This window comes from Blennius ocellaris (assembly GCF_963422515.1).
Source record: "Blennius ocellaris genome assembly, chromosome: 17".
Taxonomy (NCBI): domain Eukaryota; kingdom Metazoa; phylum Chordata; class Actinopteri; order Blenniiformes; family Blenniidae; genus Blennius; species Blennius ocellaris.
In genome coordinates this window covers 8,438,067-8,463,151 of record NC_137666.1, presented here as the reverse complement: position 1 = coordinate 8,463,151, position 25,085 = coordinate 8,438,067, and the positions used below count along the sequence as shown (strand labels likewise).

General features: G+C 41.9%; 1 protein-coding gene across 1 annotated transcript in view; it reads left to right on the top strand.

The window, feature by feature from the left end:
* pacrg (PARK2 co-regulated) overlaps window positions 1-25,085 on the top strand; it is a gene marked incomplete at both ends in the record, with an annotated part of 136,939 nt that overhangs the window by 4,598 nt on the left and 107,256 nt on the right. Inside the window, one exon of the mRNA XM_080513386.1 lies at window positions 19,855-19,986. Coding sequence (XP_080369512.1) covers window positions 19,855-19,986 — 132 coding nt within the window. The remainder of the gene's footprint in view (window positions 1-19,854; window positions 19,987-25,085) is intronic.

Sequence of the window (25,085 nt, the reverse complement as noted above, 5' to 3'; positions counted from 1 at the left end):
CCATCACCCCCCCCCCCCCCCCCCCCCCCCCACCCCTTTTTTTTGTAGTGATTCATCCTCAAGCCTTTAAAGAGAGAGAGAAAAAAAGATGCACTTTACATTCTGGTGGGAGGTCGTCACCTTGTGTTTCATACGGAGAAGGGAACAAAGCTGTTATTTTCTGTGTCAGAGGCTTACTCCAGCGAGGTGACAATAAAAACTGAAGGAAAACACAGGTTTGGGGAAGAGATCAAAAACATCAGCGCAGTGTCGAGTCTTACGTGGACGTGAACGCACATGCTGAGAACGTTATAGTAGGCAAAGGAAAAGAAAATATGGATCTTTTTTGATCCGAGTTGCACAAGTGAGTGATTCGGCTTAAATTATTTTCGGGCTATAATTACATGAAAATGCTTTTTGTCACTTACCACTGTTGAGTGTAAGGCATCACAGTGAAGTGTGTTGCTTTTGTTGGCAACAGAAGAAGTGAAACACAATTCTGTTGTGAATTTCAAGCAATCATTTTTGTCTGCGTGTTCCTCAAGGTCTTCCATTAGCGGCACTTTTGGCAGATGAAGCTCACATTTATTTATTTTTTTTCCTTCCACATTTGCTCAACAATCACTCGAGCTAGCACTTCTAACAGATGATAGAAAAGCTATTGAAGAGTCGTCTGTAAACTGTTGAGAATGAAAATATGGACACTACATTTGTTCAGCTTAAGGACAGAAATAAGATGGCAGCTGAGCCACAGATTTTCGCTTTTCTGTTCGCTTTGAGGAATCCGTTCAATAAAGCGCATGAAAGAAAGTTTTTTTTTTTATATCCTCCTTATAAATAGAGATACTTTTGCTAAAATGGCTCCCAATGTGGAACTTAAAAAAAAAAAAAAATGCTCCATTCTCCATGCAAACGGGGATGCAACCTCTGCAATACTGTTACTGTGCATACGCACCACAGCCATTGTGAATCGTTCTTTTGTGTCGATGGACAATACTAACAATGACTGCCTCTGGAGTGTTTTGACTCCCAGTTCATATTCACCTGGGACTTGGTCACAAACGTTTAACGTGTATAGTGTTTTCTGCATGCATGTTTGTGGTTTCATTACCAAAAACAACAGACAACACCTAGTAGTGGCCCAACATGAAAACTACATTGTTTTTAGCTGCCTTCCTGTAATTGTTTTCAAAATGTTTGCAATGCAAAAAAAAAAATGTTCACATGAAAGAGTGCCGTGTAAATGAGGCCCAAGTGAAGAAAGAAAACAAATTCACCTTTGCTCCTACCTGACTATTATAACAGAGACTGCACAGTGGTGTAGTGGTTAACACTCTACTCTCAGTGAGACTCTCTGGTTTGAACCTACGCTAGGCCTTTCTGTTCGTTTGCATATTATTCCCGTGCAGGTGTTGGGTTTTCTTCACATACTCCGGTTTATGCCCATAGTTGAAAAACATACATTTGAGACTGATTGGCGACCCTAAACTGCCTGTAAGTGTGAGTGATACTGTCTGCCGGCTCCAGACCCCTGCTGTGACCCTGATTTGGATAAAGCCGCATAGAAGACGGATGGAGATGGATGGATATTACGACACCTCATAAACTAATCTTCATGCTTGGATCTTTGAAATCCAATATTGCCTGTGAGTGGTCCTGCGTCTTGTATGCAACATTATCTACATTGGTCAAATGGATGACTTTCATGCAGAGATTAAGTAAGGCTGAACTAGTAATGATCGATGATGATTCCTTTCTATTTATATCCATCCAGGGCACCAGATCGCTAATGGAGCATCTAAATTAAATGCAGTGATGAAAAGTACAATTTGATAAAGCCGGTCCAATGAAAGATAATGAAAGAATTATGATAGATCCTATTACCAATATGGCAGAATCTCTGACTTGTCAAATCCGTACGGCCTCACAGAATACATTGCATTGCTGTGTCGATGCCAAACTCAATTACAGTATGCAGAGTAATTCCCATTCTACATCCTTACAATCACAGTATTCCCATTTTACTCAGGTTTATGCAGCCTGACATTATCTGAGTCCTTGTAGAAGGGGGTAGTGTTTGCCCTAACCAATGACTACCCAACGTATTCGTCTTGCAGATGTAGCTTTCATTCGACACACTCCTGGTTGTAGAAACTGCTGTGAGAGGGTAATTACTCTGATAAAACAAAGTTGACAGAACTGATATTACTATTGACCTACAGTGCATGTACAGTATATATTGGGAAATGTCATCCTTGCCTGTCAATTTGTGGTTTTAATAAATAATTATTAGAACGTATCTGTCTGTGTAGAAAGAGAATTGTTCAGTCTGAATTCCCATTATTTCCTTATTTGAGTATATGAACAAATCAGGAATGTGGGTAGCCATTGAGAGGTGTTTATTCAGGGAAACTTATTCCATGCCTGTTCTATAACTCTCACCCAAAAGCATTTTAAGAGAAAGTATTGACCATAGTACGAGAGTTCAGTAATAGAGTTTGGATTTATAGAATAAGATGGAAACACATGTTTCTACACTCCCCCATGTGCTTCACTGCGCATTTTGAAAAATAATGGAGATGCTATGTTTTTAAGGTTGTTTCTCTTCCTGCTTTGGCAATTTCTTTATAATTCATTGAGATAATTAAAATCACATGTTTCACATGTTCTATCTCTGATTCACCTAATTAGGTTTGGGTGTTAGTCTCAATTTAAGATCTGCCTTCTTTGAAGGACACAGGTTTTTTCAAACTTTGAGGTCAGGCCCTTCATAAGCTGGGTAATTTGCAGGCTAAAGTGTATGAAATTAGTCTTCGGGACAATGCTGGCCTCACAGTTGTGTTGCAAAGTTGTGCAACCTTGGCAACAGAACCTTAATACATAGAGAGTGTAAAATAACATTGTACAGGTGTTTTTAACTAATCGAAGAACCACCTTCCAACCACCTGAAAGTGTATTCTCTTGATTAGGATATTCTTCATAACTAAATCCTGGGTGGGGAAAAGAATCCTGCATTTTTTCAGTGCTTTTATATTATAATGTCATGCACACAAGTCTTCAACATTGGTGAGCAATCTGATGGGTAGTTTACTTGGACTCCGATAAGATTATAGGGCCTATCCAATCAGACAAGATTGTGCACATGACACAGTTTTACTCAGATTAGTGTTTAATCAGATTACTTTTGATCCTTATAACCGCAGCAACTGAGTTTCTGTTGTTCTGTTGTTGTGGAGGTTCACTCAGCTCGCCCTTTGCCTATCGCCTTGATGTTGACTTCAGTGAGCTGCAACATTTATTGCGGGGCTCTTTGTATTTCTCGTCACAATAGTTTGACTGTTTAACTCTTTGGGGTCAGTATTTTTGAGCTAGTCACAAAACTCAGCGATGGACGATGATTAATGAAAATGAAAATACCTTTTCAACACCTTTTTGAGGCTGCTCTGTGCTCTGTTGCACAGTTTGCCTTACAGGAAAGGTACAAAGAAAAACAAACACAAAGAGCCTTACCCCAACTTGAACTTCCACAAAGCATAGCCTTGCAAACTGTTGAGACGATGAACTGCCTATATAACGATCACAGCTCATTTACTGTTTGCCTGGCCTCTGGGATAAAAATAGAGCGAGCAAACAGTGTCCCCAAGTCTGGTACATCCCTGCATACAATCCGCCAACCCCTTTCCCCCGGGCCCCACCGTCATCTCTGGCTCACCCCACTAACCTCAGGGGACAGATGGAGACACCATGCTTGCGAACGTGACCTCCATATCTTATTCTTTTTCTCCCCTGCAGCATCATCATTATAAACCTGAGCAGATGTCTCAGCCCCTTGTGCTATCTCTCTGCTGTTGCCTCTATTTCTTTCTCTGCAGGACCTTCTCTCAACCAGCCACCACTCTGGAAATAAAAACATTTACACAGAGAATCAATAGGCTGCTAGACAATTACTTAATATACACTATAAATCCTACACTAAATCAATTAAATAATAAAGGCAGCATAATAAGAGGTAACAGAGCGTGGGTATATTTTGATTTAATTGTGTTGTCTCACAGTAGTTTTTTGCTTTCGGGGGGTAGTTTGGAAGCATGCTTTGTTAACATTGTGTTAAAGATGTGTTTATTCACGTCTCAGCTATTTGCCTTTGATGCTCCAACCCCTGAGTGTCATCTTAATAAATAGATCCATCTAACAAATTAAACAAGTGACAGTTCAGAATTGATCCTTGATAAGGGCTTAAATGAGTGTGTAAATTCATTGCTACTTGATTAAATGTGATCTTACTTCAAATTGCTTGATAAATACAAAGACTTAGTTAAAATGCTCTCCTTAATTTGATTTGGTCTCGAAATATTCAGGATTTAAAAGTTTGTCTAAAAGTCCTATGTGTATTAGTGGAAACCTCACTTCAAGTGACAAAATCCTTTCTTCTTTCCACTGAAAAACACCACATGGTGGCTGAATCACAAGAAAAAACCCCAACAACACCGTGAGAAATGAGATAAATTATAATCCCATTTTCACTTCAGTAGATAGCCTGTTGTTGATCAAGATTTAATCCTTGAATACTTTTTATGATGATGGATCTGTCAATTTATTATTGGTATTCATGGCCAAAATCTTTCTTTCTCATCATTCCAAACACATTTACCTGACTTGGGGAACAGTAATGTGCCCAGCTTGATGCATAAATGGGTTATGAAGACGGCTGGCGTGTGCGTGGTTCCCTACCTATGCAAGTCGAAGCAAACTGTTGGATGCCATGTTGGGGATTTGCTCGCGTATCCGCTTGCGTGAACTGCCTCGTGGAAATATTTTTGAAAAAGTGCTGTTTGAAAACACACACACACACACACAGACTCGCGCTGACAATTTGTCTGTATCCGTCCCTCCCGCACTCCGCTGCTGCACGTTCATCTTATCAGCACCACAAGCCTGCAGTCCATCCCAGTAAGCAGCTGGGTTATTTGAGGAAGAATTGAGTCATGGTGAAACAGGTTAAATTGGCAATGGGCTCTGAAGGCCTGCTGGCATTTCTATTACCATCGATCAACCACGGGGCCTAAAGGCCTTGAGTGGACGAGAGCGTTGGCTGACATGAAAACCTTGCAGTTTTCCCCATAACTTTTTACTTTGTGGAATTTAGCTGCTTGGCTCCTTACTTTGTAAACGGTGCCATAAATAAGACCTATTTAGAAGCACATTTTACGTCTGTAGATAAGCATTTATATCAATGAAATTCTGTCAATTTAAAGCAATCTTACTATTGAAGTAGAAACATTTTTGGCTAACTTGGGTTACTTTGGTCGGATGTACTTTCTTCGCTCCATGGCCCTCTCATGTTCCAGGTATCTACATGTAGATTAGATTGTAATTGATGGCATGCCATCTGCAGTGCAGGACTGCTGAAGTGTCTGTGACCTTTTCCACAGTTGAAGAAAAACACCATCTGGTAACTACGAAGAAGTATTTCCACAACATTCCATCATGACCTTATGCGAAGTGCTCAGCTGATTATGTCTATTATGTTTGCTTTCCACAGAGCTTGGTTGACAATTACACTGGCCTCTGTGTTTGTTATGTTCTCCTTCAAGCTCTTGTAGCTTGCATTCTAATTAGATAGCGTTTAATAGAGAATGTTTATTGCTCCTTGCAGGGCCTCTATTTTCTGCTTTGGAGTTAATTAGTCCTATGTCATGTGATAACCGACGCAGAGGACATCCACCCTATGCTTTGTCTACGAGCAGTGTCCTTCTCTCAAAGGCAGATATGGGATGCATTGCTTGAATCACTTGCTCATATCTCCGTTCTCCAAGTTGTGTTAAAAGTTTCAAGGAACATGAAGATAGCTTTGGATGTCATAAGTAACCGTAATGAACATGAATACAGATGCCTTTTTTTTTTTTTTTTTAGCATTGGTCATTTTGTTAATTAGAATATGAATTTACTATATAACTGGTTTGAAATGAGCTCATCCTGCTGTTTACCGCACAGCCTAACGGCGTTCCGGAGGACTTAGCCACAGTTTGGAGTTTGAATTTTCACATTTTCATCTGTACAATTCAATAATCAGTACAAAAACAATCCGAGCGGAGGTTTGGACTGTGATTTTGTCACCCACTACAGCCATCTGACAGTGTAATATGGTCTGGCTGAAAACCAAAGTTTCAGTTTCTGGATGTATGTAGGCGGCTCACTTTGTTCAGTGGATGTAGCCACGAGCCAAATGGATTACAGTAACAAGGGTTTCATCTCTTTTTCTTAACAACCTGCATTTCTGTTTTCAGACTGTTTCTTTTACATGTATCATATAAAACAGCCAAAATACCTCAGCTGTCTTTACTTGTCACACATGTAATTCCTCCGCTGTGACAGGACATGTCACAGGAGCTTTTTCATTTTTGGCATATAGGAGACTATGAACATACTACTTTTAAAAAGAAGTGTGACATTATCTGCACACTTTTTTTTTTTAGACACCTCAGTTTCACATTTCAATCTCCTCAAGAGGTCATCGTGTTTTTCTCTCTCTCTCTTTTCTTGTGTCCACGTATAAAATAATTAAACTTTTTTTCAAAACCTAAATTTAAAGATGAAACTGTATTTTCTTTTTGCCTTTCATATCTTATGACAGTGAACTATGAAGATATTATATTTATTTCCAATTATTTCAAATCTGCAGTCTGAAGCTATGATGGCTTTACTATAATTTTTTTGTGTCTTCGGTCTTCAGGTCTGGTTTTTCCAAGTCTGCTTCCCTCGTGTTTTATCCTCACTTGGTTCTTTGTACTTTCTGTCCCCTGTTGTCATGGTTCTTATGGTAATTTTTGTTTCATAATCTGTGTTCTAATCAGGTTTAAGCCATTTATGTTTGGTTTTGTAGTTGGTCTAGTTGGTGTTGTGTGTCAATGTCTGCCTTCAGCTTCTATGTCGTTGGTGTGGCATTGCTCTGACCTCCACATGTCTCACCCTGATTACTCATGAATGTTGTGATCTGCACCTTGTTAGGGCCATCAGTCTCGCCTGTGGCCATTTCATTGTGTAGTGGTTTGGGTGTTATTCCAATTTTGGTTATGTGCTTTTAACATTCTGTCCATTTATTCTCTCTCCTGTCAGGTTTTGCAGTCTTCTCAAGGTTTTGATCTCATTTTGGATTTCGAATTATGTTTTTGGTTTGGTCCTTTGCTTATATGACCGATTCCATGTGTACAACTCTCCAAATTTACTGCCGAGATCAAGTCTGTGTTCTGCCCTTTGCTTTTTGGGTCCGCTGTCCACGCCCCCGCTTGACAGAAACTTATAGTTGGTTTCTCAACACTTGAATCATCAGTCTTAAAATAGTTAAGCCATGTAATTATGTGGCTCATGTAGTCTAACTCGACCCCACTGCTGCACGCTTGACATACTTTAACTGAAACACACAAAACTTTTTAATCTTGGTTTTGTACCCATCATTGCTCTGTCTCTTCATTCACTGCATACTAATGTAAATCTCTAACTGAAACATGAAGCAAAGCCTGGTACTGCTACTGCAGACAGCATGAACTCTTCTGCCATCAACACATGTACCTTTAAGCTTTTTCTTAAGGCTATTGTTTTCAGGTTCTGTGGGCCTTTGGCTCTGTAAGATTTAGGTGTCTACCAACTCCGCTGCACTTGATTTAAATGAATAGGGTCTTTGCATAATTTGTTGTAGGGCAGTGGACCCCTGAAATATGGCTGGGTAACCACTGTCCATTTGCCTCATTAGAAATTAGTTGTATTGTTACTCATTTGAGGAGTGCCTCATCTTAAATCTTACATTTGGGATGTAAGGAAATATATAAATTTCACTGATAGAGTACTGCGATTTGTTACCCGATGGTGTGTCGTGCAAATGCTACCAAACACCTGTATATTTACATTTTAGTACTGCTAGTTAGTCTGTTATGAGTGAATAAATCTGTATTTATGACTTTCAAAACCGCAATTCTTAAATAATTCAGAGCTCAAATTAGATACCTGATAGCCTAATGTTTTTTTGGTCGACAAATGGTCACTAGACAATGTTCATCCCCGTGAAGTAAATTTGAATCAAGTGTTTGTAATATGCTGTGTACCACATTGTGTAGTCCTCCTGTGTCTTTCAGATGTAGTAAAGTAAACACTTAGTAGAAGAATAGATAGTTGGTGTGCATTTTTGTTCTGAGCTGGCAGCTCTTTCTCTTAAACAAGGTTGTGGATGGAGTGTCTTGCTTCTTTCATTCTGCTCCATCATCACTGTTGCTTTCAGACATCTTATAACTAGCTCTTTCTGTCACAACCCTCGCTCTCATTAGCTGTCTTTTTTTGTCTCTGGTCAATTCTGCCTCTCTTCTCTGTGCTGTCTTGTATTATTTATAGTCTTTTTGTATTAATTTTGCAGTTCCGTCATTAACCGATGAAGTCATAAAATGATGCATCCAAGTTTATTCCCTCAAATGCAATCTGAATTTTAAACTTCAGAAAATTTTGTTTTCACAGTGCTAGTATAAAAAGATGTATAAAATATAAAAAACTCAAGCAAAGTAAAGATCTGTGGACCATCTACATACCAAGACATATTTGTATGACCTAATGTGGACTTTGTCACATAAACTTGAACTTGGATGAGACAGACATTAAGCACATTAATTTGACAGCACATTAGCTATGTGTGCTCTCACCCTCCATCATTATCACCTATTACTCTGACTTGTCCTTGGAGGAGAATGAATGCTTTTAGGTGCTCTAATCTGCTGGTGTTGTGTATGTGTTACAGTACGTGCTTCAACTGCAGGGTCATATGTGGCAGCTCACATACTGCCGACATCAACATAATGGGAACCATGCAGCAGAAAAATCAATGTATCTGACAAACACAGTTGTTCCAATCCAATAGTGTCCAATGGTGGCCTTTGTTTGGATACCCCCTTCCTAACACACTTTGAAAATCTTTGAAAATCACCAACAATGCCACATTCGTCTGACCTTTTACATTTTGCTGATCAACTTAGAAAACAAAATGGGCAATACATGTGAAATCCTGCTTCACAGTGGTATAGTGGTTAGCACTTCTCCCTCACAGTGAAAATATTTCCAGTTCAAGCTTGGGTTTGGAGCTTTTTAGTGCAGTGTGGACGAGCCCTATGTACATTTGTGCGATTTTTCAGGTTACTTCAATTCCTATCCACAGTCCAAAAAACATGCCTTTGAGGTCACATGTACACACTAAATTGTCCATAGGTCTGAATGTGGTGTGATTTCTTATCTATTTATCTGTATTTGCACTGTCACAGACTGACGGGCTTGACCAGGCTTATGTCCTGACTTTAACCATAGTTAGCTTCGATTGGGTCTGATTGGGCTTAGAAATGGAGGGATGTGTAATCACTCAAAGCACAAGGTACAAGGTTCTACGTTTGCTGTTGTAATCCTGCAATGATGTTACAGAACAAATGTGTTGCATATTTATAACTGACATTGTTTGTGCAGTGGTGGCCTAGAGGTCACTAAAGATTATAGAAGGTTGCAGGTTCACAGGTTCGACTCCTACTGACAACAGGTCACCACAATGGGTCACTGAGCAAAGCCCTTGACCACCAACAGCTCTCCAGGGGCTGCATCATGGCAACCATCTGCTCCTAGTATTAACAGGAAGGGTTAAATGCAGAGGAGTAATTTCCCCAAGGGGATCAATAAAGTATGCTTTCTTTCGTTCTTTGAAGAGAAAAAGGATGGAAGGGCAATAGTGCTACACTCTAGTAGACTGAATTCCGTTCAAAACTCTCTGCAGTGATCTTCATACATGAGGCTTGAGGGCTGTGGTGTTCTTCACCCTGTGCCAAGAAAGTAAACCTGCAAACCCTTTGAGATTCGAAGTAGTATGTATTTCCCTTTTAGAATTCCACTGAGGATTACTGTGCTATTTAGCTCATGCCCCGCATCCAGCTGAGTCGAACTGCTCCCAGTTAGAGGTACGCTGGAGGCAAGATCTCTGCAGCAGTTACCTGGAGTAGGCGGGAAAAGAGAAAGGCTGCAAGGCAAAAGTACTCTGATACTGTCAGAAACGATCTGCATCATGGCCCAGCACCCCTCTGCACCAGCCACCTCTGCTCACTACCCCCGTCGTCCGGAAACACCAAGCAAATTCTACTAACGAGCGTTTGATCAACACAGAGCGCAGTAGCAGAAGAAGACAGGCAACCTGTTCATAGCTCATTTTTTTCTCTCTCTACCTTTCTCTCTCTTCTACTTTTGTCTGTGTTTTCTCTTTCTCTCTTCTCTCTCTCTCTCTCTCTCATTGCTCCCTTAAGTCAGATGAGAACAAAGGGAGAGACAGAAGAAAAGCAATATAACCTCTTGGCCCTTATCTGCGGAACACACCAGAGCATGTCTGGTCTCAGACATGGCTTTGCCTGTCCTTTGAAGGAGCTCATCTCCCTTTGATTTCAGCCAAATGGTTCAGCACAGTGACAGATGCTCAACTTTCCATCTGCCACTCTGACACCCATCTCTTTAGTGTTGTTGAATCTAACTGACTCTGTTTGTACTGTCTGTCGGGCTGTCTGAATAAGGGTGGGACACGGATGCTGATGTGAGTGCTAATGTGAGAGACTGTGGTATAAGGCCTTTCATTGAAACAGATAAAAGAACTCCCCACCACTTTTGTTGGGTCGTCAGTAGTATCTTGGCTGCATTTTTCTATTAACATTTTGGACGTTTAGTTGATGCGCTGATATTGAGTGATTTAATGAGGATTCTTAAGGGTCATCATCACATTACCTTGGCAATATTCCTCTGAGATGGACCAGAGAAAGACATAAAATTCAAGCCAAGGAGAGTCATAGAAGGCAGCCTTTTTATGGGAGGAAATTAGAGTGAGGAGAGGGTACAGATATTGAAGACAGAATATGATTCAGGAGGGAGAGCATGACGAAGCACACCTTCTAATAGATAAGTATTAATTTTATGATTAAAGATGAAAGCTGCTCAGACTAAGCCCGGGAGGTCATGTCAAACTCTTTCCTAAATAATAAACTGTAATGCTACCTTTTTAATTTTTGCTTTGCCGTAGTCGTTTTTGAAAAAAAAAAAGAAAAGAAAAAAAGAAACAATTTTTTTACACTAACCATGAGCTGTGCTACAGTATGTCTGAAAATTTCTCCAAAAGAATACGCTTTAGTAAACAATGTTAACATTTCTTCGAGCAATGGATATCCATCCATCCATCCATCCATCCATCCATCCATCCATCCATCCATCCATCCATCCATCAATCCATTACTAGGACTCGGACTAGAACTAGGAGTGTGAACACAAAATACTATCGAGTGATTGTCTCACCCACTCATTCCTAATTGTTGATAACCACTTAGCCCACCAAGCATGCCTTTGGAAAGTGAGAAACAAACAAATGGACTACTGTGATTCTGCTACAGCCCTGACAAGCAGGCATTGACTTGTACATGGATAAAACATTAATTGACCAGGATGTATTTTGACCTGCATCCCTACTGAAGGGTCTCTAATGAAAAAAAAAAAACTGCATGACGAACATTTGTGCTCATTTTCTTTCATGTACACAAGGTTGTAAAAATACTTCTTTCCATTTATGCAGTCTTGACTTATGCTTTAGTCAAAAACACAGGATACAGTAGGTGGCACAGAATGACTTGCACTAATAGCTCAGACACCTGTTTCTCTGTCAGCACATCAGGTAACTGCAATGCAGGGCAAGAGGTGGAAAGGTGGGAGGAGTGATTGAATAGATGGATGGATCGATGAAGAAACGTTGTGAGAGACGCGGTGAGAGACGTGACACAGACATGCCCTTGCTCACAAGTCAGTAGTTGCTGGTACAACATTCTTTTGTGTGTCAACATCTTTATACTCTTATTTGTTTCTATGTCCGTGTGCACCTGCTTTTACCTCCTTCTTGCACAGGTAAAAGTGTTGCCTCTGTTTGAGAGGGCTGCTGCGGTAAGCACAGTGTGAGAATTGAGGTGTTACACAAGTTGCCTGTTTATAAGGCGTTTGGGGAGCAACACATTTTTTTCCCTTTGTCTTTCAAACAAATCCGTAGGGTGGACTATCATTTGGAGAATTATTCTTGCTGAAGGTCACAATAACAGACCTCTGTTCCATATCACTCACTGTTTCCTATAACAACCTCTGCTGGGAGCCCCTCTCTCCTGTTAGCTTGTCAAGTAAACAATTTTTGGATTAAGAAGCATTTTCCCTATATTCAGGCAAGTAAAAGAAAGCAGGAGGAGATGTGTGTTTGTCTGACGAGATGTGTGCGGCTGATTTCGGCATTCTATGTTTTATCTTCAGGGATACAGCTTTCACTTGTCTTTCTTCCTGTTTAATGTATGTAAAGGTCAAATTTCATTCCATGACAGGCCTTTGTCTCTGCATGGCATGTCTGTAAGCAAACCTCCAACATAATTTTTTAACAGACGGCCTTACAGGCAGCATAGCTGATTTCCAGGAATAGAAATTCGCACTGGGCATGTGATAAGACCAAGAGCCTGGGGTTCATTTTGCAATACATACTAATCACCTAGATAATGTTCTTCACTGTTAAACAATATTCCCATATCTGAGGTAGAACCTGTATCTCTTACCATGTGCTGCCTCCTTATCTCCCCTTGCCTCCCTCCACTCCCCAGGGATGTGTCAGTGCTGGGCGACCAGTGACACTTGTCATCGGGTGTGTATGTGACTGTGGCGTTGTACGGTGTGATGAGGCTGCAGACTGACCTGCTCTCTCTCATTTCTTATTTGTGGCTGCCAGTCCGGAACTATAGTGGAATCAATGTCCTTGTATTGTTCTGGGTGTGTCCTTCTCCTTCTAAGGGCAAATCAAACCTCCCTGTGGCCTTCCACTACTTCACTACACCAGTCAAGCTCACCTGCCTTTGCACTGCTGGTTCTTGCCTTCTTGCCCAAATCAGCATCTCACTATCTGGCTGTGTATTTCTCTCGCTGCCCCCTTATCAGCTGAGCCGGCTGTTCCCCGCCTGCCTGCAAAACAAACTTCACCCGCTGAATGTGTCATGCAACTATTCTGAGCTGTAACCAGCACTCCATAACCACTAGCAGAGTGTTGTTACTGACTTCAGGAACATTAATATTCTACAAGGGTGTTTTCAGTCCAACATCAATTAAATGCATTTATGAGGGTGTTTATTGATGAGGAGCTAGTTATTTGGTGAATGAAATTGGGAGGAGAGTTAAATTCCTTCAGTCTCAGCATAAGAGGTGGCCATTGGCAGCAGGTCCGGGCTGTAGTTCCCCTTGTGTGTGTCATTAATTTCATGGCCCTGTGCAGTGTTTTAATACCTTCCGGTGTCATTACTGATTGGAGCTGTAAACTCATAGCGTCCGATGAGTGCACACCTCTACTCAGCTCTTTGACAGGCCAGCAGTAAAGACTGTCCTTATGAGTCTCCCACAGTCAAATAATTAATCAGATGCATCCATTGGAGATGTAACAGAATGAAATCTTTTTTTAACACAATTACTCTGCACAACTGATATTATGTCATCATAATGCACTACTTCATTTTGTATTCATGAACAAAATGGCAAAGTAAACCAGCAGCACTTATACTTATTAGGTAGGGAAACCATTCACTCCATTTTCTTTTTAGTAATCTCTGACACATCTCTTAAATGTGCTCTGGCATTATTAAAAAACAAAAATCATCCCTCATGGCCGGCTGAAAAAACAAAGCGTTTAATCCATTCATCGTTTACACTGCTATATCCAATTCAAAGTTGCAGTGCACTGGAGCCGAGCCCAGCTAACAATGGGCGAAAGCATCATACACTCAGTCCACCGTAGGACAGCCCCAGGAAGATGACAGTCACACAAGCTCACAACCACGAGCAACTCAATACACGCTCCTCTGGTCGAAAACGTGTGTCCCATGCTAACAAGTCAATTTAGGTGTTTGAATTCTTAACCATTTTAAAAATAAAGGTGTTGTTGACAAATCCTGTTGTGATCCAGCAGGACCAAACGATACAAATGCCATACCTGATCATACCACACAATCTTAATTTGTCTCAATTAAATGTATTCAGAGATTGTATCTTTTTGTAAAATTTGCATTGGTGTTAAACTCCACTTATATCTTTATTTATAATGATTTATCATTCAAAAAAAGCATGAAAATAGCATCCTGAAAAAAGAAACATAATAAATTGTTACCTCTCACATCTGGTTTCTTCACAGATTACACTCATATAAGTTGAAAACAGCTTGTATGCAGGTCCTTCTAAAGGTCTTCAGTCTGTCTCAGTGTAGTCACCTGGGAAACACGTCTTGTTTTTAGTTGTGACTCGGGTAAAGTGATGTGATTTCTCAAAAAAAAGAAAAAAAATCCCTTCTGAGTTGTGTACATGTGGTTTCCAGTGCACTTAACAAGTAGCAAAAGCTAAGAGCTAATATTTTCTGCCTTTGCATTGCAGGCCGATTCACTGCTTGCCATCATCTCAACTGTGGTTTGGTGATATGAATCAGCCAATAGGGCTCTGTAAGCACAAGGCTGCCCTGCTGCCTGGCTGATAAGTGGGCCACACAGAGAAGATGGAAAATACTCAGGGCATTCTCACTCCCTCTCTCTCCCTCCTTCTGTCTCGCTCACTCTCCTTTTTCCTGCTCACGCAGCTCCTCTTTCATTTATACTCCTCCCCTCACACTCCTACCTCAAACTCTTTCTTTCACATCCCGTTACCGTCGCTCTGTGTCTATGCTGTTCTTTTAAGTGATGGGGTTAAACTAGAGGAGACAGAAAACAGTGGGGCGCTCTTCAGCGCTTGAAGCGGCTTTTTGAAGTTCTCCTTTAAAGTTATCCCTCTTGCACACAGTTCAGTAGTAGGTGGCTGTCATCCATTTCATCCCTGAGTCTTTGTAGTGACACAAGGTGCGCAGTGTCGTCTTTACCTAGCAGTGTCGTCATTTTTCATTACAGGCGTCCCTGCCCTTATGCCTGTGTGTAGGATACAGTTGATGTGAAAGCCTGTGACATGGTGACAACTGTATAGCACACCTCTACGGTTCTCTGAGCTCCGAACAAAAGACTCTGTTACCTTTCATCAGTTTGTGGTATTCCCGTCGAGTGAGAGTGCCTTACTCATTTGTTCTCAGTCGACCTTGTCTCCCGCAATATGGCTAATTTCTGACCATAATAAAACTCCTTTGCAGACAGTTCTTGCTGTTTGGTCATGAGAAATTAATGGAGTGCTGCACAAACATTGCAGATTTATTCTTCTGAAAGGAATCAGCCTCCCACCAGTGTGTGATTTGTCCTACAGAGGGAATGAGTAAGTGAAAAATACCCTGTTGGAAGATTGTTTGAGCATGACCATATAGCATTGATTCCCTTACAGTCTAAGTACCAGCATTATTTTGACTGTTTCCTGGCTATTTAAAAGCATTTTCAGAAGAGAGCATGCATCAGTCTTGCATCCCAAGTGGCCGGCAAACAGGCTGGGTTGTGGTAGCAGAAAATACCCTGTAAATAAAGAGAGCTAATTTTGTTGCCGGTGGCGGCAATGTGCAAGCTGACCTTATCAGGAGAGCCTCGGCCTTTCTATTCCATCCTCTGCAATTCACCCGCCCTGCTCCCCTCCCTGAGGAAAGGCGGCCTTCTGTACGCAGCTTGATTTCAATAACTTCTCAACCGAGAACGGCGGTGAAATGCAGAGAGAGAGTGCGTGCGAGCAAGCTACCTCCTTTGCCGCCTCAGTAAACAGGTGATGCAATGCACCCATGTGCAGTGGCACCCTTGTCCCCTTACAAATGCAAGGCAACAAAATGCATTTTTGCCCTGACAAGACAGGAGGCGAAATCCAGGATGGATGGAAATGAAAAGGGAGATTAATGAGAGCCTCATTTAAAAAAAAAAAAAAAAAAAAAAAAAAAAAACTCCAGTCATGATGGCAATGCACGGATGGCCACGAATTGACAGACCTCGAGCAGACATCTATCAGCAGTATTCAAAAGTGTTTTAGCGTGGTGCTATGAACCCAAAGAGATGGAGAGATGAGAGAGAGCGCGCTGGAGCTGAGGTCCCAGGCAAAGTGATGGATCACCTACATGCTGCGGCAGCCCTGCCATGCTGAACTCACCCTCAGAATTGATGAGCCACACCTATTGTCTCTTGTCTCCCTCTTCCTCGCATATTCACTATTCCCTTCCCCACTCCCCGTTATTTCCATATCTTCAGTTACTCCGTCTCTGCTCGCTCATTCCAATTCTTTCCAGGTTCCTTATGTCTCTCCGGCCTACCTCCTCCTCCACCTTTATCCTGGCTCGGTCTCTCTTTTCATTGCTTTCTCTGCGTTCTCCCCCGTGCCTTTTGACTGCTCCACTCCACCCTGTGTGTCAACATCAAGCAGGAGAGCCACGGAAGTGCCATACTAATAAGGTTAGAGGGAGCATCTCTGTTTCTCATGGTGACACCTTTATAAATGACAGGAGCACAAGGCCCTGCTGGTGTTCAATCACCTCTGCAGGGGCTTGCCCACGGGAAACTCAGCATGTGTGGCGGGCTTGCTTGTATGTGTGTGTGTGTGTGTGTGTGTACAAGAGTGCACGTTTGTGCATCACTGCCTCTGTGGGTCCTGCAGCAGCAGCAGCAGCAGCAGCAGCCAGGTTTACGGTGGATATAGTTGGAGCGGACAACAGCATTAGGGAGGAAACAGATCTGGAGGCAGACTGAAGACGAAGGAGAGAAATGACAGCCTGGAGCTCATCTGACCAGCACTGCCTTGTTATGACTCCCTGATATGTGCACCAGGGGCACACAAAACAGACACTTATTGCCTCACACCACCTCTCTCTCTCTGTTCTGTAGTCTGCTGTCTCTCAGACTCACTTTATGGTCTGCACTGAGGGGCAGGATGTTATCTGCTTGTATTAGCTATCTTACAAGCCTCTTTTTTCCCCTTGTTTTTTTTTTTTCTGTTTTGGCAATGCTTTAGAGCAGACTCTTTTTTTTTTGTAATTCCTTTTTGTGTAAAAATCACCCTTTTGGATAATCACAAAAACTAATTAATGCATAATACATTTCTATTGTGTATGGGAGATGTGCAGTCTTCAAAATGAAGACTAGAATCAGCAACCGTGGTTGCCATCCCTTCAGCATATGTCACAAATCCATACTCACTCAGCAAACACAGAACTTACTAAAGTTGTTCTTGCAACTGTGAGCCACTGTGAGCTTGGTATCTAACAATGCTCGCCATATTTGTGCGGATTCTCAGAATCTCCTAAAACAGACGAAACAAACTGGTGACCCTCTTATGTTGTGCAAAGACGATGTTAGTGTGTCTCACTATTCTTTTAGGATTCGGCAGGTTTTCTCTTGGCAGTCGGGAAGCTTTAGACCCAAACGTCATGAACGGTAGAACAGGAGCAGGCAGATCATTTGAATGGCATCAGGAAGCCAGCAGGTGATAATCTCCCCACTGCGCTCTCCCTATTACAGTTCTCCTTAAGCTGCTAGGAGCTGCTGCCTATAACTGTAACGAAGGAAAGGGCTTCTTTGTTTGCCTTTTTTTTTTTGTAGTTAGCACAGAGGCACAAGGGATTCTGCCGTTGCGCGTGCTTGTATTGGAACGTTGGTGTGTGTTGGCGATGCGGTGATGATAATTGGGAGAGAAAATAGGGAGACGGCTGTGAAGCTTGCAACACTTCAGCTATGAACACAGGCCACTGAATTGACTGCAGCGTCATCATTCCTGACCATAAAAGCTGCTCAGCCAGTCAATGCAGTCTGGGTTCATTCTCTGCTCACTGCCCAGTCTGAGCTATTTTTAGCCTCTGTGCCGCGTGGCTCAACCGTCGTTGGAGCTACCTGGATATGAGGGCTTTGTCACTCCTGCAGGCTGGAGCATCACTGATCTCGCAAGCTTTACAGCTTCCTATTTCCACAGTTCGGGCTGCAAAACAACTCCTGCAGTGAGGGGAATGATCAGACACAGACAGAAAGAGACACCGACACTGGTGGCATGTGTTGAAGAGCCCAAATTAAATAACTGCCAAGTTGTAATAATTTATAGTAGATGTGACATAAACAGAATTGAAATGAGGCAGTGTTGCTGATCACAATAATCCCAGGCTTGAAGTCTTGCAATTATGGAAAGATTAATCAAAGATCTCTTTTGAGAAAGACATTGGTTTCATGCTTGTACGAAACAATAGATGCTGCATTTCTTTTGCGACAACTGATGATTAAACACAACAATGCAAATGAATGTCAACTCAAAATAAAAGGGAAAGAATGAAAAGATGATAACAGGCATGCATGTTTGCTTTGATGGAGTTCCTTCAGATTTGTACAGCAGGCGATACTGCAAGGTCCTTTTCCTTGTGCTTTACATGCGTCGTTAGTCACAGACATTTTGTTTGGGTAGACTTTTTCCTACAGGTATACAAACCTCTGCCTATTAATTCAGCATAATATTATTCTGTATTCCCTGGGATTGTAAACAAATGCTCCAAACGGATTCATTTCAAATGGCTTTGCCGCAATCCCACGGTGCATTAAGGCCGTGTGAATGCAGTCAGTGCTCGGAGACACTCACTCAGGGTCCCTCGTAATACTTTCTCCCGTCTCTGCGCTTCTCTCGGGTGTAGCTTCGCTGACATGAGCTACACAACATTGCACATGTAGCCTAAACATTAATCCATGTTACATCATTCCTTTTTGGCAGTTTTGAGGAGATGCATTTCTGGTTGTAGACTCTTTGATATCGAGATTGTTTGGGAATTTTATAACAGACTTGCAATAGTTGTGAATGATGTAACTTCAGAAAAAAATAGAAATAATTTAGTCGAGTCGCATCATTGTTTAAAAAAAAAAAAAAAAAATAGCAATGCAATATTTTAAGTTGTGCAACACTACCAGGTAGCACTTCCTAAGATAACCCGTCGTCAGTCCCACTCTGCTCTGCCTGTGAGCTGCTGTGGTGAAATTCAGTCCCTCAATGGGTGGTAATCTGAGGATTAATGACAGCAACACATCTGCCAGTCATGTGGTAGTGTAACACAGATGGCAGGGAATGCACACAAGGGATGCGGACAGGGAAAGACTGGCACTGGCGCTCTGTCAATTGTCCACTACAAAATGGTGTTGCAAAGCACAAATGTAGTCACTCAAACGTACCCAAAATTGTCTCGATCTCATGCTCAATTATTCAGCGAGAAGTCATTGTTGATGGTGTGCTTCTTTGCACCTAGTTCGGGGTGAATTATCTCTTTGAATCTTCTAAAGTATATGTGATTTCAAATATTTTATTTAAGTGGGTGCTCGCAACTTAAGTAAAAGTGGCACATTCAATTCTTTTTGTCTAATGTGTTGCATAATGTTGTCAAGAGCCCCAACAACAATAGCAACAGACATTGTAGCTGATGTGATAGCAGTCCCATTGGCTTTCAGTGGCACAGTAATAGCGCATATCCAATATGGAAGCAGAAAAAAAAGATGATCCTAACAATGCCTCTGGCAGTGCCTCTGGCTACAGGGCCAGTATGCACGCACACACACACACACACACACACACACACACACACACACACACACACACACACACACACACACACACACACACACACACACACACACACACACACACACACACTTCTGTCTTCCTGCAAGGAGCCGAGGAGCAGCCACATGTGTCTCACTGAATTACTTTAAAGAAAAGGCAGTGGGAGTGATTCTATTCTTGTAGGAGAAAACACGGTCAATTCCGATTTCATAAAACACCACTCTCACTCACTGTACATGTCTCTTTCTGTTCATTTCTCTTTTTTCCGACTTGTTCATAATGATAATATTCTTCTTTGTGTCTGATCAGGTGGTGGGACCCCCTGCTGGGGGGGCTTTTTCGGAGCGTCCCTCCAACTCGACTACCTTTCGCAAAAGCTATGAGCGTGGGGAGTTGCCAATTGCACTGGACCACACCAAAGGCAACAAAATAGTATGGAAGGTAAGGGATGCTGTCGTCTGGTAAAAGCTGAGAAACACTTATGGTTTTCGCAATCCATCGACCAAAAGGATTGGTTGCTGAAAGTGCCACCAGGGACTGCCGCATGTCAGAATTGAGCTGTGTCAGGTACTCCCAATAATACTGAATGACCTTTGGGAGTTAATTCAAAGCTGATGGGACCTAATTAAAATGTTGCCCTAAATCTTTGGCAAAGAAAAAACATCAATCAGCCCCTGACGAAAGTCAAGCAGCACACAGGTTTTTATATATATTTTTTTCTCTATTTACTGTTTTGACTCAACTGAGACACTGTAGTTTTTGTACACACTTCACCACAGCTGTCAGGTAGATGTGGCGGTTGAATCTGAAGACTTGATAAGTGCCATGCAAACACCATTTATCGTCATCATTATCGACTTGACTGAGGTGACGATGACAGTTTCCCCACATAGTCACAGGTCCAGTGTGGGCTGTTATCCTGTAGGAGGCAGTGTAGATTAGCTGACTTGAGGCCCCACCTGTCTCACAGCACCAGTCACAGGACCCATCAATCACAGCCTCTGAAGGAATTCCAGGCAGTTAAAGCAAAACACATGGAGTAATTGTATATGTATGCATGTGTGCGTGTGTTATATTATATACAGAGCCATTAGGCTTATGACTGCGACGGTGTGTGGGATGAATGCATTTTTCTCATCATCATGTTGCTTTATTTCTACTCCTGCTATGCTACCAGCTATTCCAAAACTTTGCCACCGCCATGGAGCAGCGAGTCTTAATGGCATTTATTCATAGTAAGCAGCGATAAATGAATCAAGCAAAATTATGCCCCTTCCCTTCCTTTTCCCCACATCAAAGAGAGAAGGAAAGGTGGGTGGGAGAGTCAGTTTTCTCGCTAGTTAGCTGTCTGTCTTCAGGTGAAAACACTGTAAAAGCATCTCCTTTTGTATGAATTATTTATGTAAAATGTTCAAATGAATCTTTGGGTTTGCAAAAAAAAAAAGTCAGATTTCTTTTGTGCTCTGCCCATGAAAAAGCACTCAGCAAATGCGATGTGGTGTATGAAATTGTTGCTGTCATATCCAGCGCTGCTGTTCTGCCTATTGATTTTCTCCCAATACTTATATACAGACTTGTCATCTTTAAAATTCTCAGCAACTAGAAGAGTTTATTACTCAAATTGTGCCTCTTGGGGTTTTTACTTTGACTGTGAACAAGTGTCTGTGAAGTGTTTTTTTTCTCTTCCTTTTTCTCTATAAAGCAGCATTTGAGATGTTTTTCTTCTATTTTCTCCTATATGACTGCTGTTTGCAGCCCTCTGTTTGTTGAAAAGTGTCATGGTGGAAATGGTCTGCATTTGCTGTGTACGTCTGCGGTGCGGTTCGTATATGTGGGTATAGTGTAACAGGGAGTGCAGCTGTGATCGGAGTAAGTGGAGAGGGGCTGCTGCGTGTTTGCGCTGAGCTGCCCTCGGGGCACAGGTTCAAGACGGCAGCTCAGGATCAATCCCAGTCTGAGAGCTCAGCCTCCGAGCAAATAAAAAGTCTGCTCAAAGTAAAAAAAAAAAAGAAAGAATCTTTTGGAAAGAAAAATAAATGGCATGTTGATTCAGTTTGTGGATTGAGTCCTCAATATACAGAGCATGACTGATTTGTGTTTTTGTGTGTTTGCGGTGTCTGTGTATATCGGTTTCACTATCTGCTGCGTGTGTGTTTGGGTCAGGAGTTCAGGTTACTTCCTACAGAGATGCTTTCTGTACATGTTTACCTCTGCGAGGCAGCAAACAACCAGTGCAACTTACATCTCACACTGACCATGGAGTTCACAAACGGGCCTCATATTTAGATAAACACATCCGTCCAATCAATATTGGAATCTCCTCTGCACACGAGCAGAGGTAGTTTATTTTTCTTCATTTTCCACATACAAAATCACCAGGAGTGGCATCAGGGACTTAATTTAAACCTCTCAATGAATCATCAATTCCTTTCCTTAGTGTTAACCTTTCTTCTCTTGCACTTTATTTGCAGTTCTTGATACTGAATATTCTGTAGGAAAATCAGTTTTGACATTGCTTAGTGGGGAAACCTTTTTGTTTTTTTAATTACCATTAGGTGCAGTGGCATGTATCGTTGGCAGGAGGTTGTGTTACCTGTAGCCTATGCCTTAAGATAAACAATCATCCCTCCCAATTTAATTCCTGAAAGCATGGTATGTTACTATGAATACTTATGCAACATACTAGTGTAATATTGTTGTTAATTCTCAAAGAACAAGATAAAATAAAAAACCTTGTTGACTAATCTGAAAAAGAAAAACACCCAGCAACCAACTAAAATGAGTCAAATTTTTTCTAAATGTATTCATGCTCCTATAACTCCTGGGGCCTTATGACTAATTTTTATATTAGAAACCGCTTTGGTTCTGCGCGAGGATATGTATCTTCATCACTGCTCTCCAATGGCTCTGTAGCCAACTGGTTGTGGGCAACAAGTGGCCTTGTGCATTTGTGAAAGACTAATTTGTTTAACTGGCTATTATTTCAGGTGTTGACGAACAAGAGGGCGGATGTTTAATCATTCCGTTGACTAATGGTGCACATCCTTACTTTTCAAATTCTCATTAGCAATCTTAATTACATTATAACACTTGTATTTTTATTTTGGTGAGCTGATTACTTGGTTTTGTATACAAATGTTTGAAGATCACCCTTTGAAAGATCTTTAACAACCACTTTGCCTACTGATTGACGCAATGAGCACCATTAAGCATAGTGAGGTTTGGAAACCTCTTTATACTGACTGTGAAACATTGAAGGCCTTGTATGTTTATATAGTTTTTTCAACATCTCCTAAAAATGTGTCTCTTTTATTTTCACTTGCTAAACCCTTTCCCCAAGAGCCACTCAATAAATACATCTTCCATTGGTTTCAGGAGAGCAAATAGTGTAATATTGGCTTACTAATACATAAAATTTGTGAGTAGTCTTGCATGTCACTTGCATATAACTGCAGACTGTAGCTGTCTCTGTGGAATCAGTTGAGGCCAAGCAATCTGTTTTAACCGGAAATTGTTTAAACGCAGGTTTTGGGAACATTTTAGCACACTTGATGACATTGCAAATAATGGATGGCAATGTGGTGTTGTGGTCAGTGTGAGAAGATCCTGGTTTCCAGTCCAGTTGCAGGACTTGCTCTGTTGAGTTTGCACGTTCTCACTGTGCAAGAGTGGGCTTTCTCGTGTTCTATCACGTGAACATTGGTAACACTGAGATATTTTCAGGAAGAAAAATGTGTGGCAAGTGTAGTTAGGCATCAAGAGCTTGGGGATGTGCAACGGTGCGAACATGTGTGTTGGTGTGCATGCTCTGTGTGTGCTTGAGTCTGTACGTATGGGGGGGGGGGGGGGGGGGATGCAAGTGAACTAAATGTCAAGGGCAAGTTGAAAAAGGGAAGGTTGTGTCTGAAAGGTAATTTGGCTCTCCAGAGGTAAAAGCCTCAGCTGTAATGGGGCGCTCAGGTAAAAGCTTTACACGTATGGGGAACATGTGCGGCAGGTAGATAAGAGAGAGTCAAGCAAGTTCCTATCCCTGTCTATGTCTATTTGTGTGTCTGTGTGTTTGTGTGCTCTGTTGCGTACGCATGCACGTGCGTGTGTGTGAGTGTGTGTGTGTGTGTGTTTGTGTGTGTGTGTGTGTGTACGTACGTAGTTTGTGCGCGTATTTGGCCCCTACCATAACATTGAAGCCAAAGGCCTGGAACAGCACTGTAATCTACTGCGATCCCCAGTGCCAAAAAGAGAGAGAGCGATAGAAAGGGAAAGGGAGAAAGAAGAGAAAAAAGAGAGAGAGAGAGAGAGAGAGAGAGAGAGGGGAAGAGAGATCTCCACAGGGACTCAGCAATCAGGAGACATGGCAGCCGCTTGGCTCTCAGTTATAATGGATGAGTTGAGGTCTTCCTGTGTTCCCCGTGGGGCTTGGTTCGACTCTCCCATCTCAACCCTCTGCTGTGCTCCGTAGGCTTGCAGCCAAACATCATGGTACACAGAATGCATGCACACAGATTCACCCCACATGTACTATAAACCTCCAAAACAGTCTTGTTCATTTCATTTCATTGATCGTCTATCTGTTTTATCTTGTTTCTTGATCTCCTGTTCAGCTCTGTGTCTCCTGTATGCTCCGGGATGTTGTTTTGTCCTCCTTATAAATCCTGCCTGTCTGTTTCTGCGGGCTTCTACCCTTTCATGTCGCCAATAATGCCCCCCATCTGATGGGCTCATGTACTTTATCTATTCCCTTTTGTCCTTTTACGGGGCCTGTCTGGGGGGAAAAAGCCATTTTATAAAAATATCAATGCAAACCTGATTTTTGCACACCCTCCGCCACCGCACTGGCTTCGGTCGGCAGAAGGGGCGCAGAGATGGGGGAGGGGGGGGGACAATCAATTAATCTGATCAAGCGCTTTAGGAAATAGAGAGTGTAAGCGCTCCTAGGGGACGGATATCCATCTCCTTGGGATGATTGAATTACGCACAGAGTGAGAGTTAGAGAGGAGGGAGGACTGGAGAAATGAGGTGGTTAGGGTGACCGAGGATGAGGGTGCATGTGCTTGAGAAATGCAGTGGGTGTGTATGCTTGATACAAGTGAAAGATAGAAGGACAGAGAATGAAATAGGGCAATAGCAAAAGAGTGGGGTGAAAGAGAGATGAGGTCATTGCAGAAACAGCAATAGAAAGGAACTTGATTTCACACCCCCCCTTTGCCTATAAAACCATTTACATTTTTTATGTGTCATACCTTATGCTTGATAACCCCTTCTTCTGACAGTATATTACGCGGCGTCAATACATCACTTTGCTTTGGAGTCACTTCAGTTTCCGTTGCTCGACTAATGTGTCATTTTCTTAAATGCATATTGAAAGACAGTATGCTTTAGGACAAACAGTATGGCACTGCAATATACTTCAAGGCGTCCAACATGTAAATTGGTTTGCTAACCCCTACCTGATTGTAAACCATGGAAAGAAAATGTTTTCTGAAGTTCTTACAGAAAGGGAAAAAGCCAGCTTACTTGGGTTGTGAAACGTTTTGTCGGCC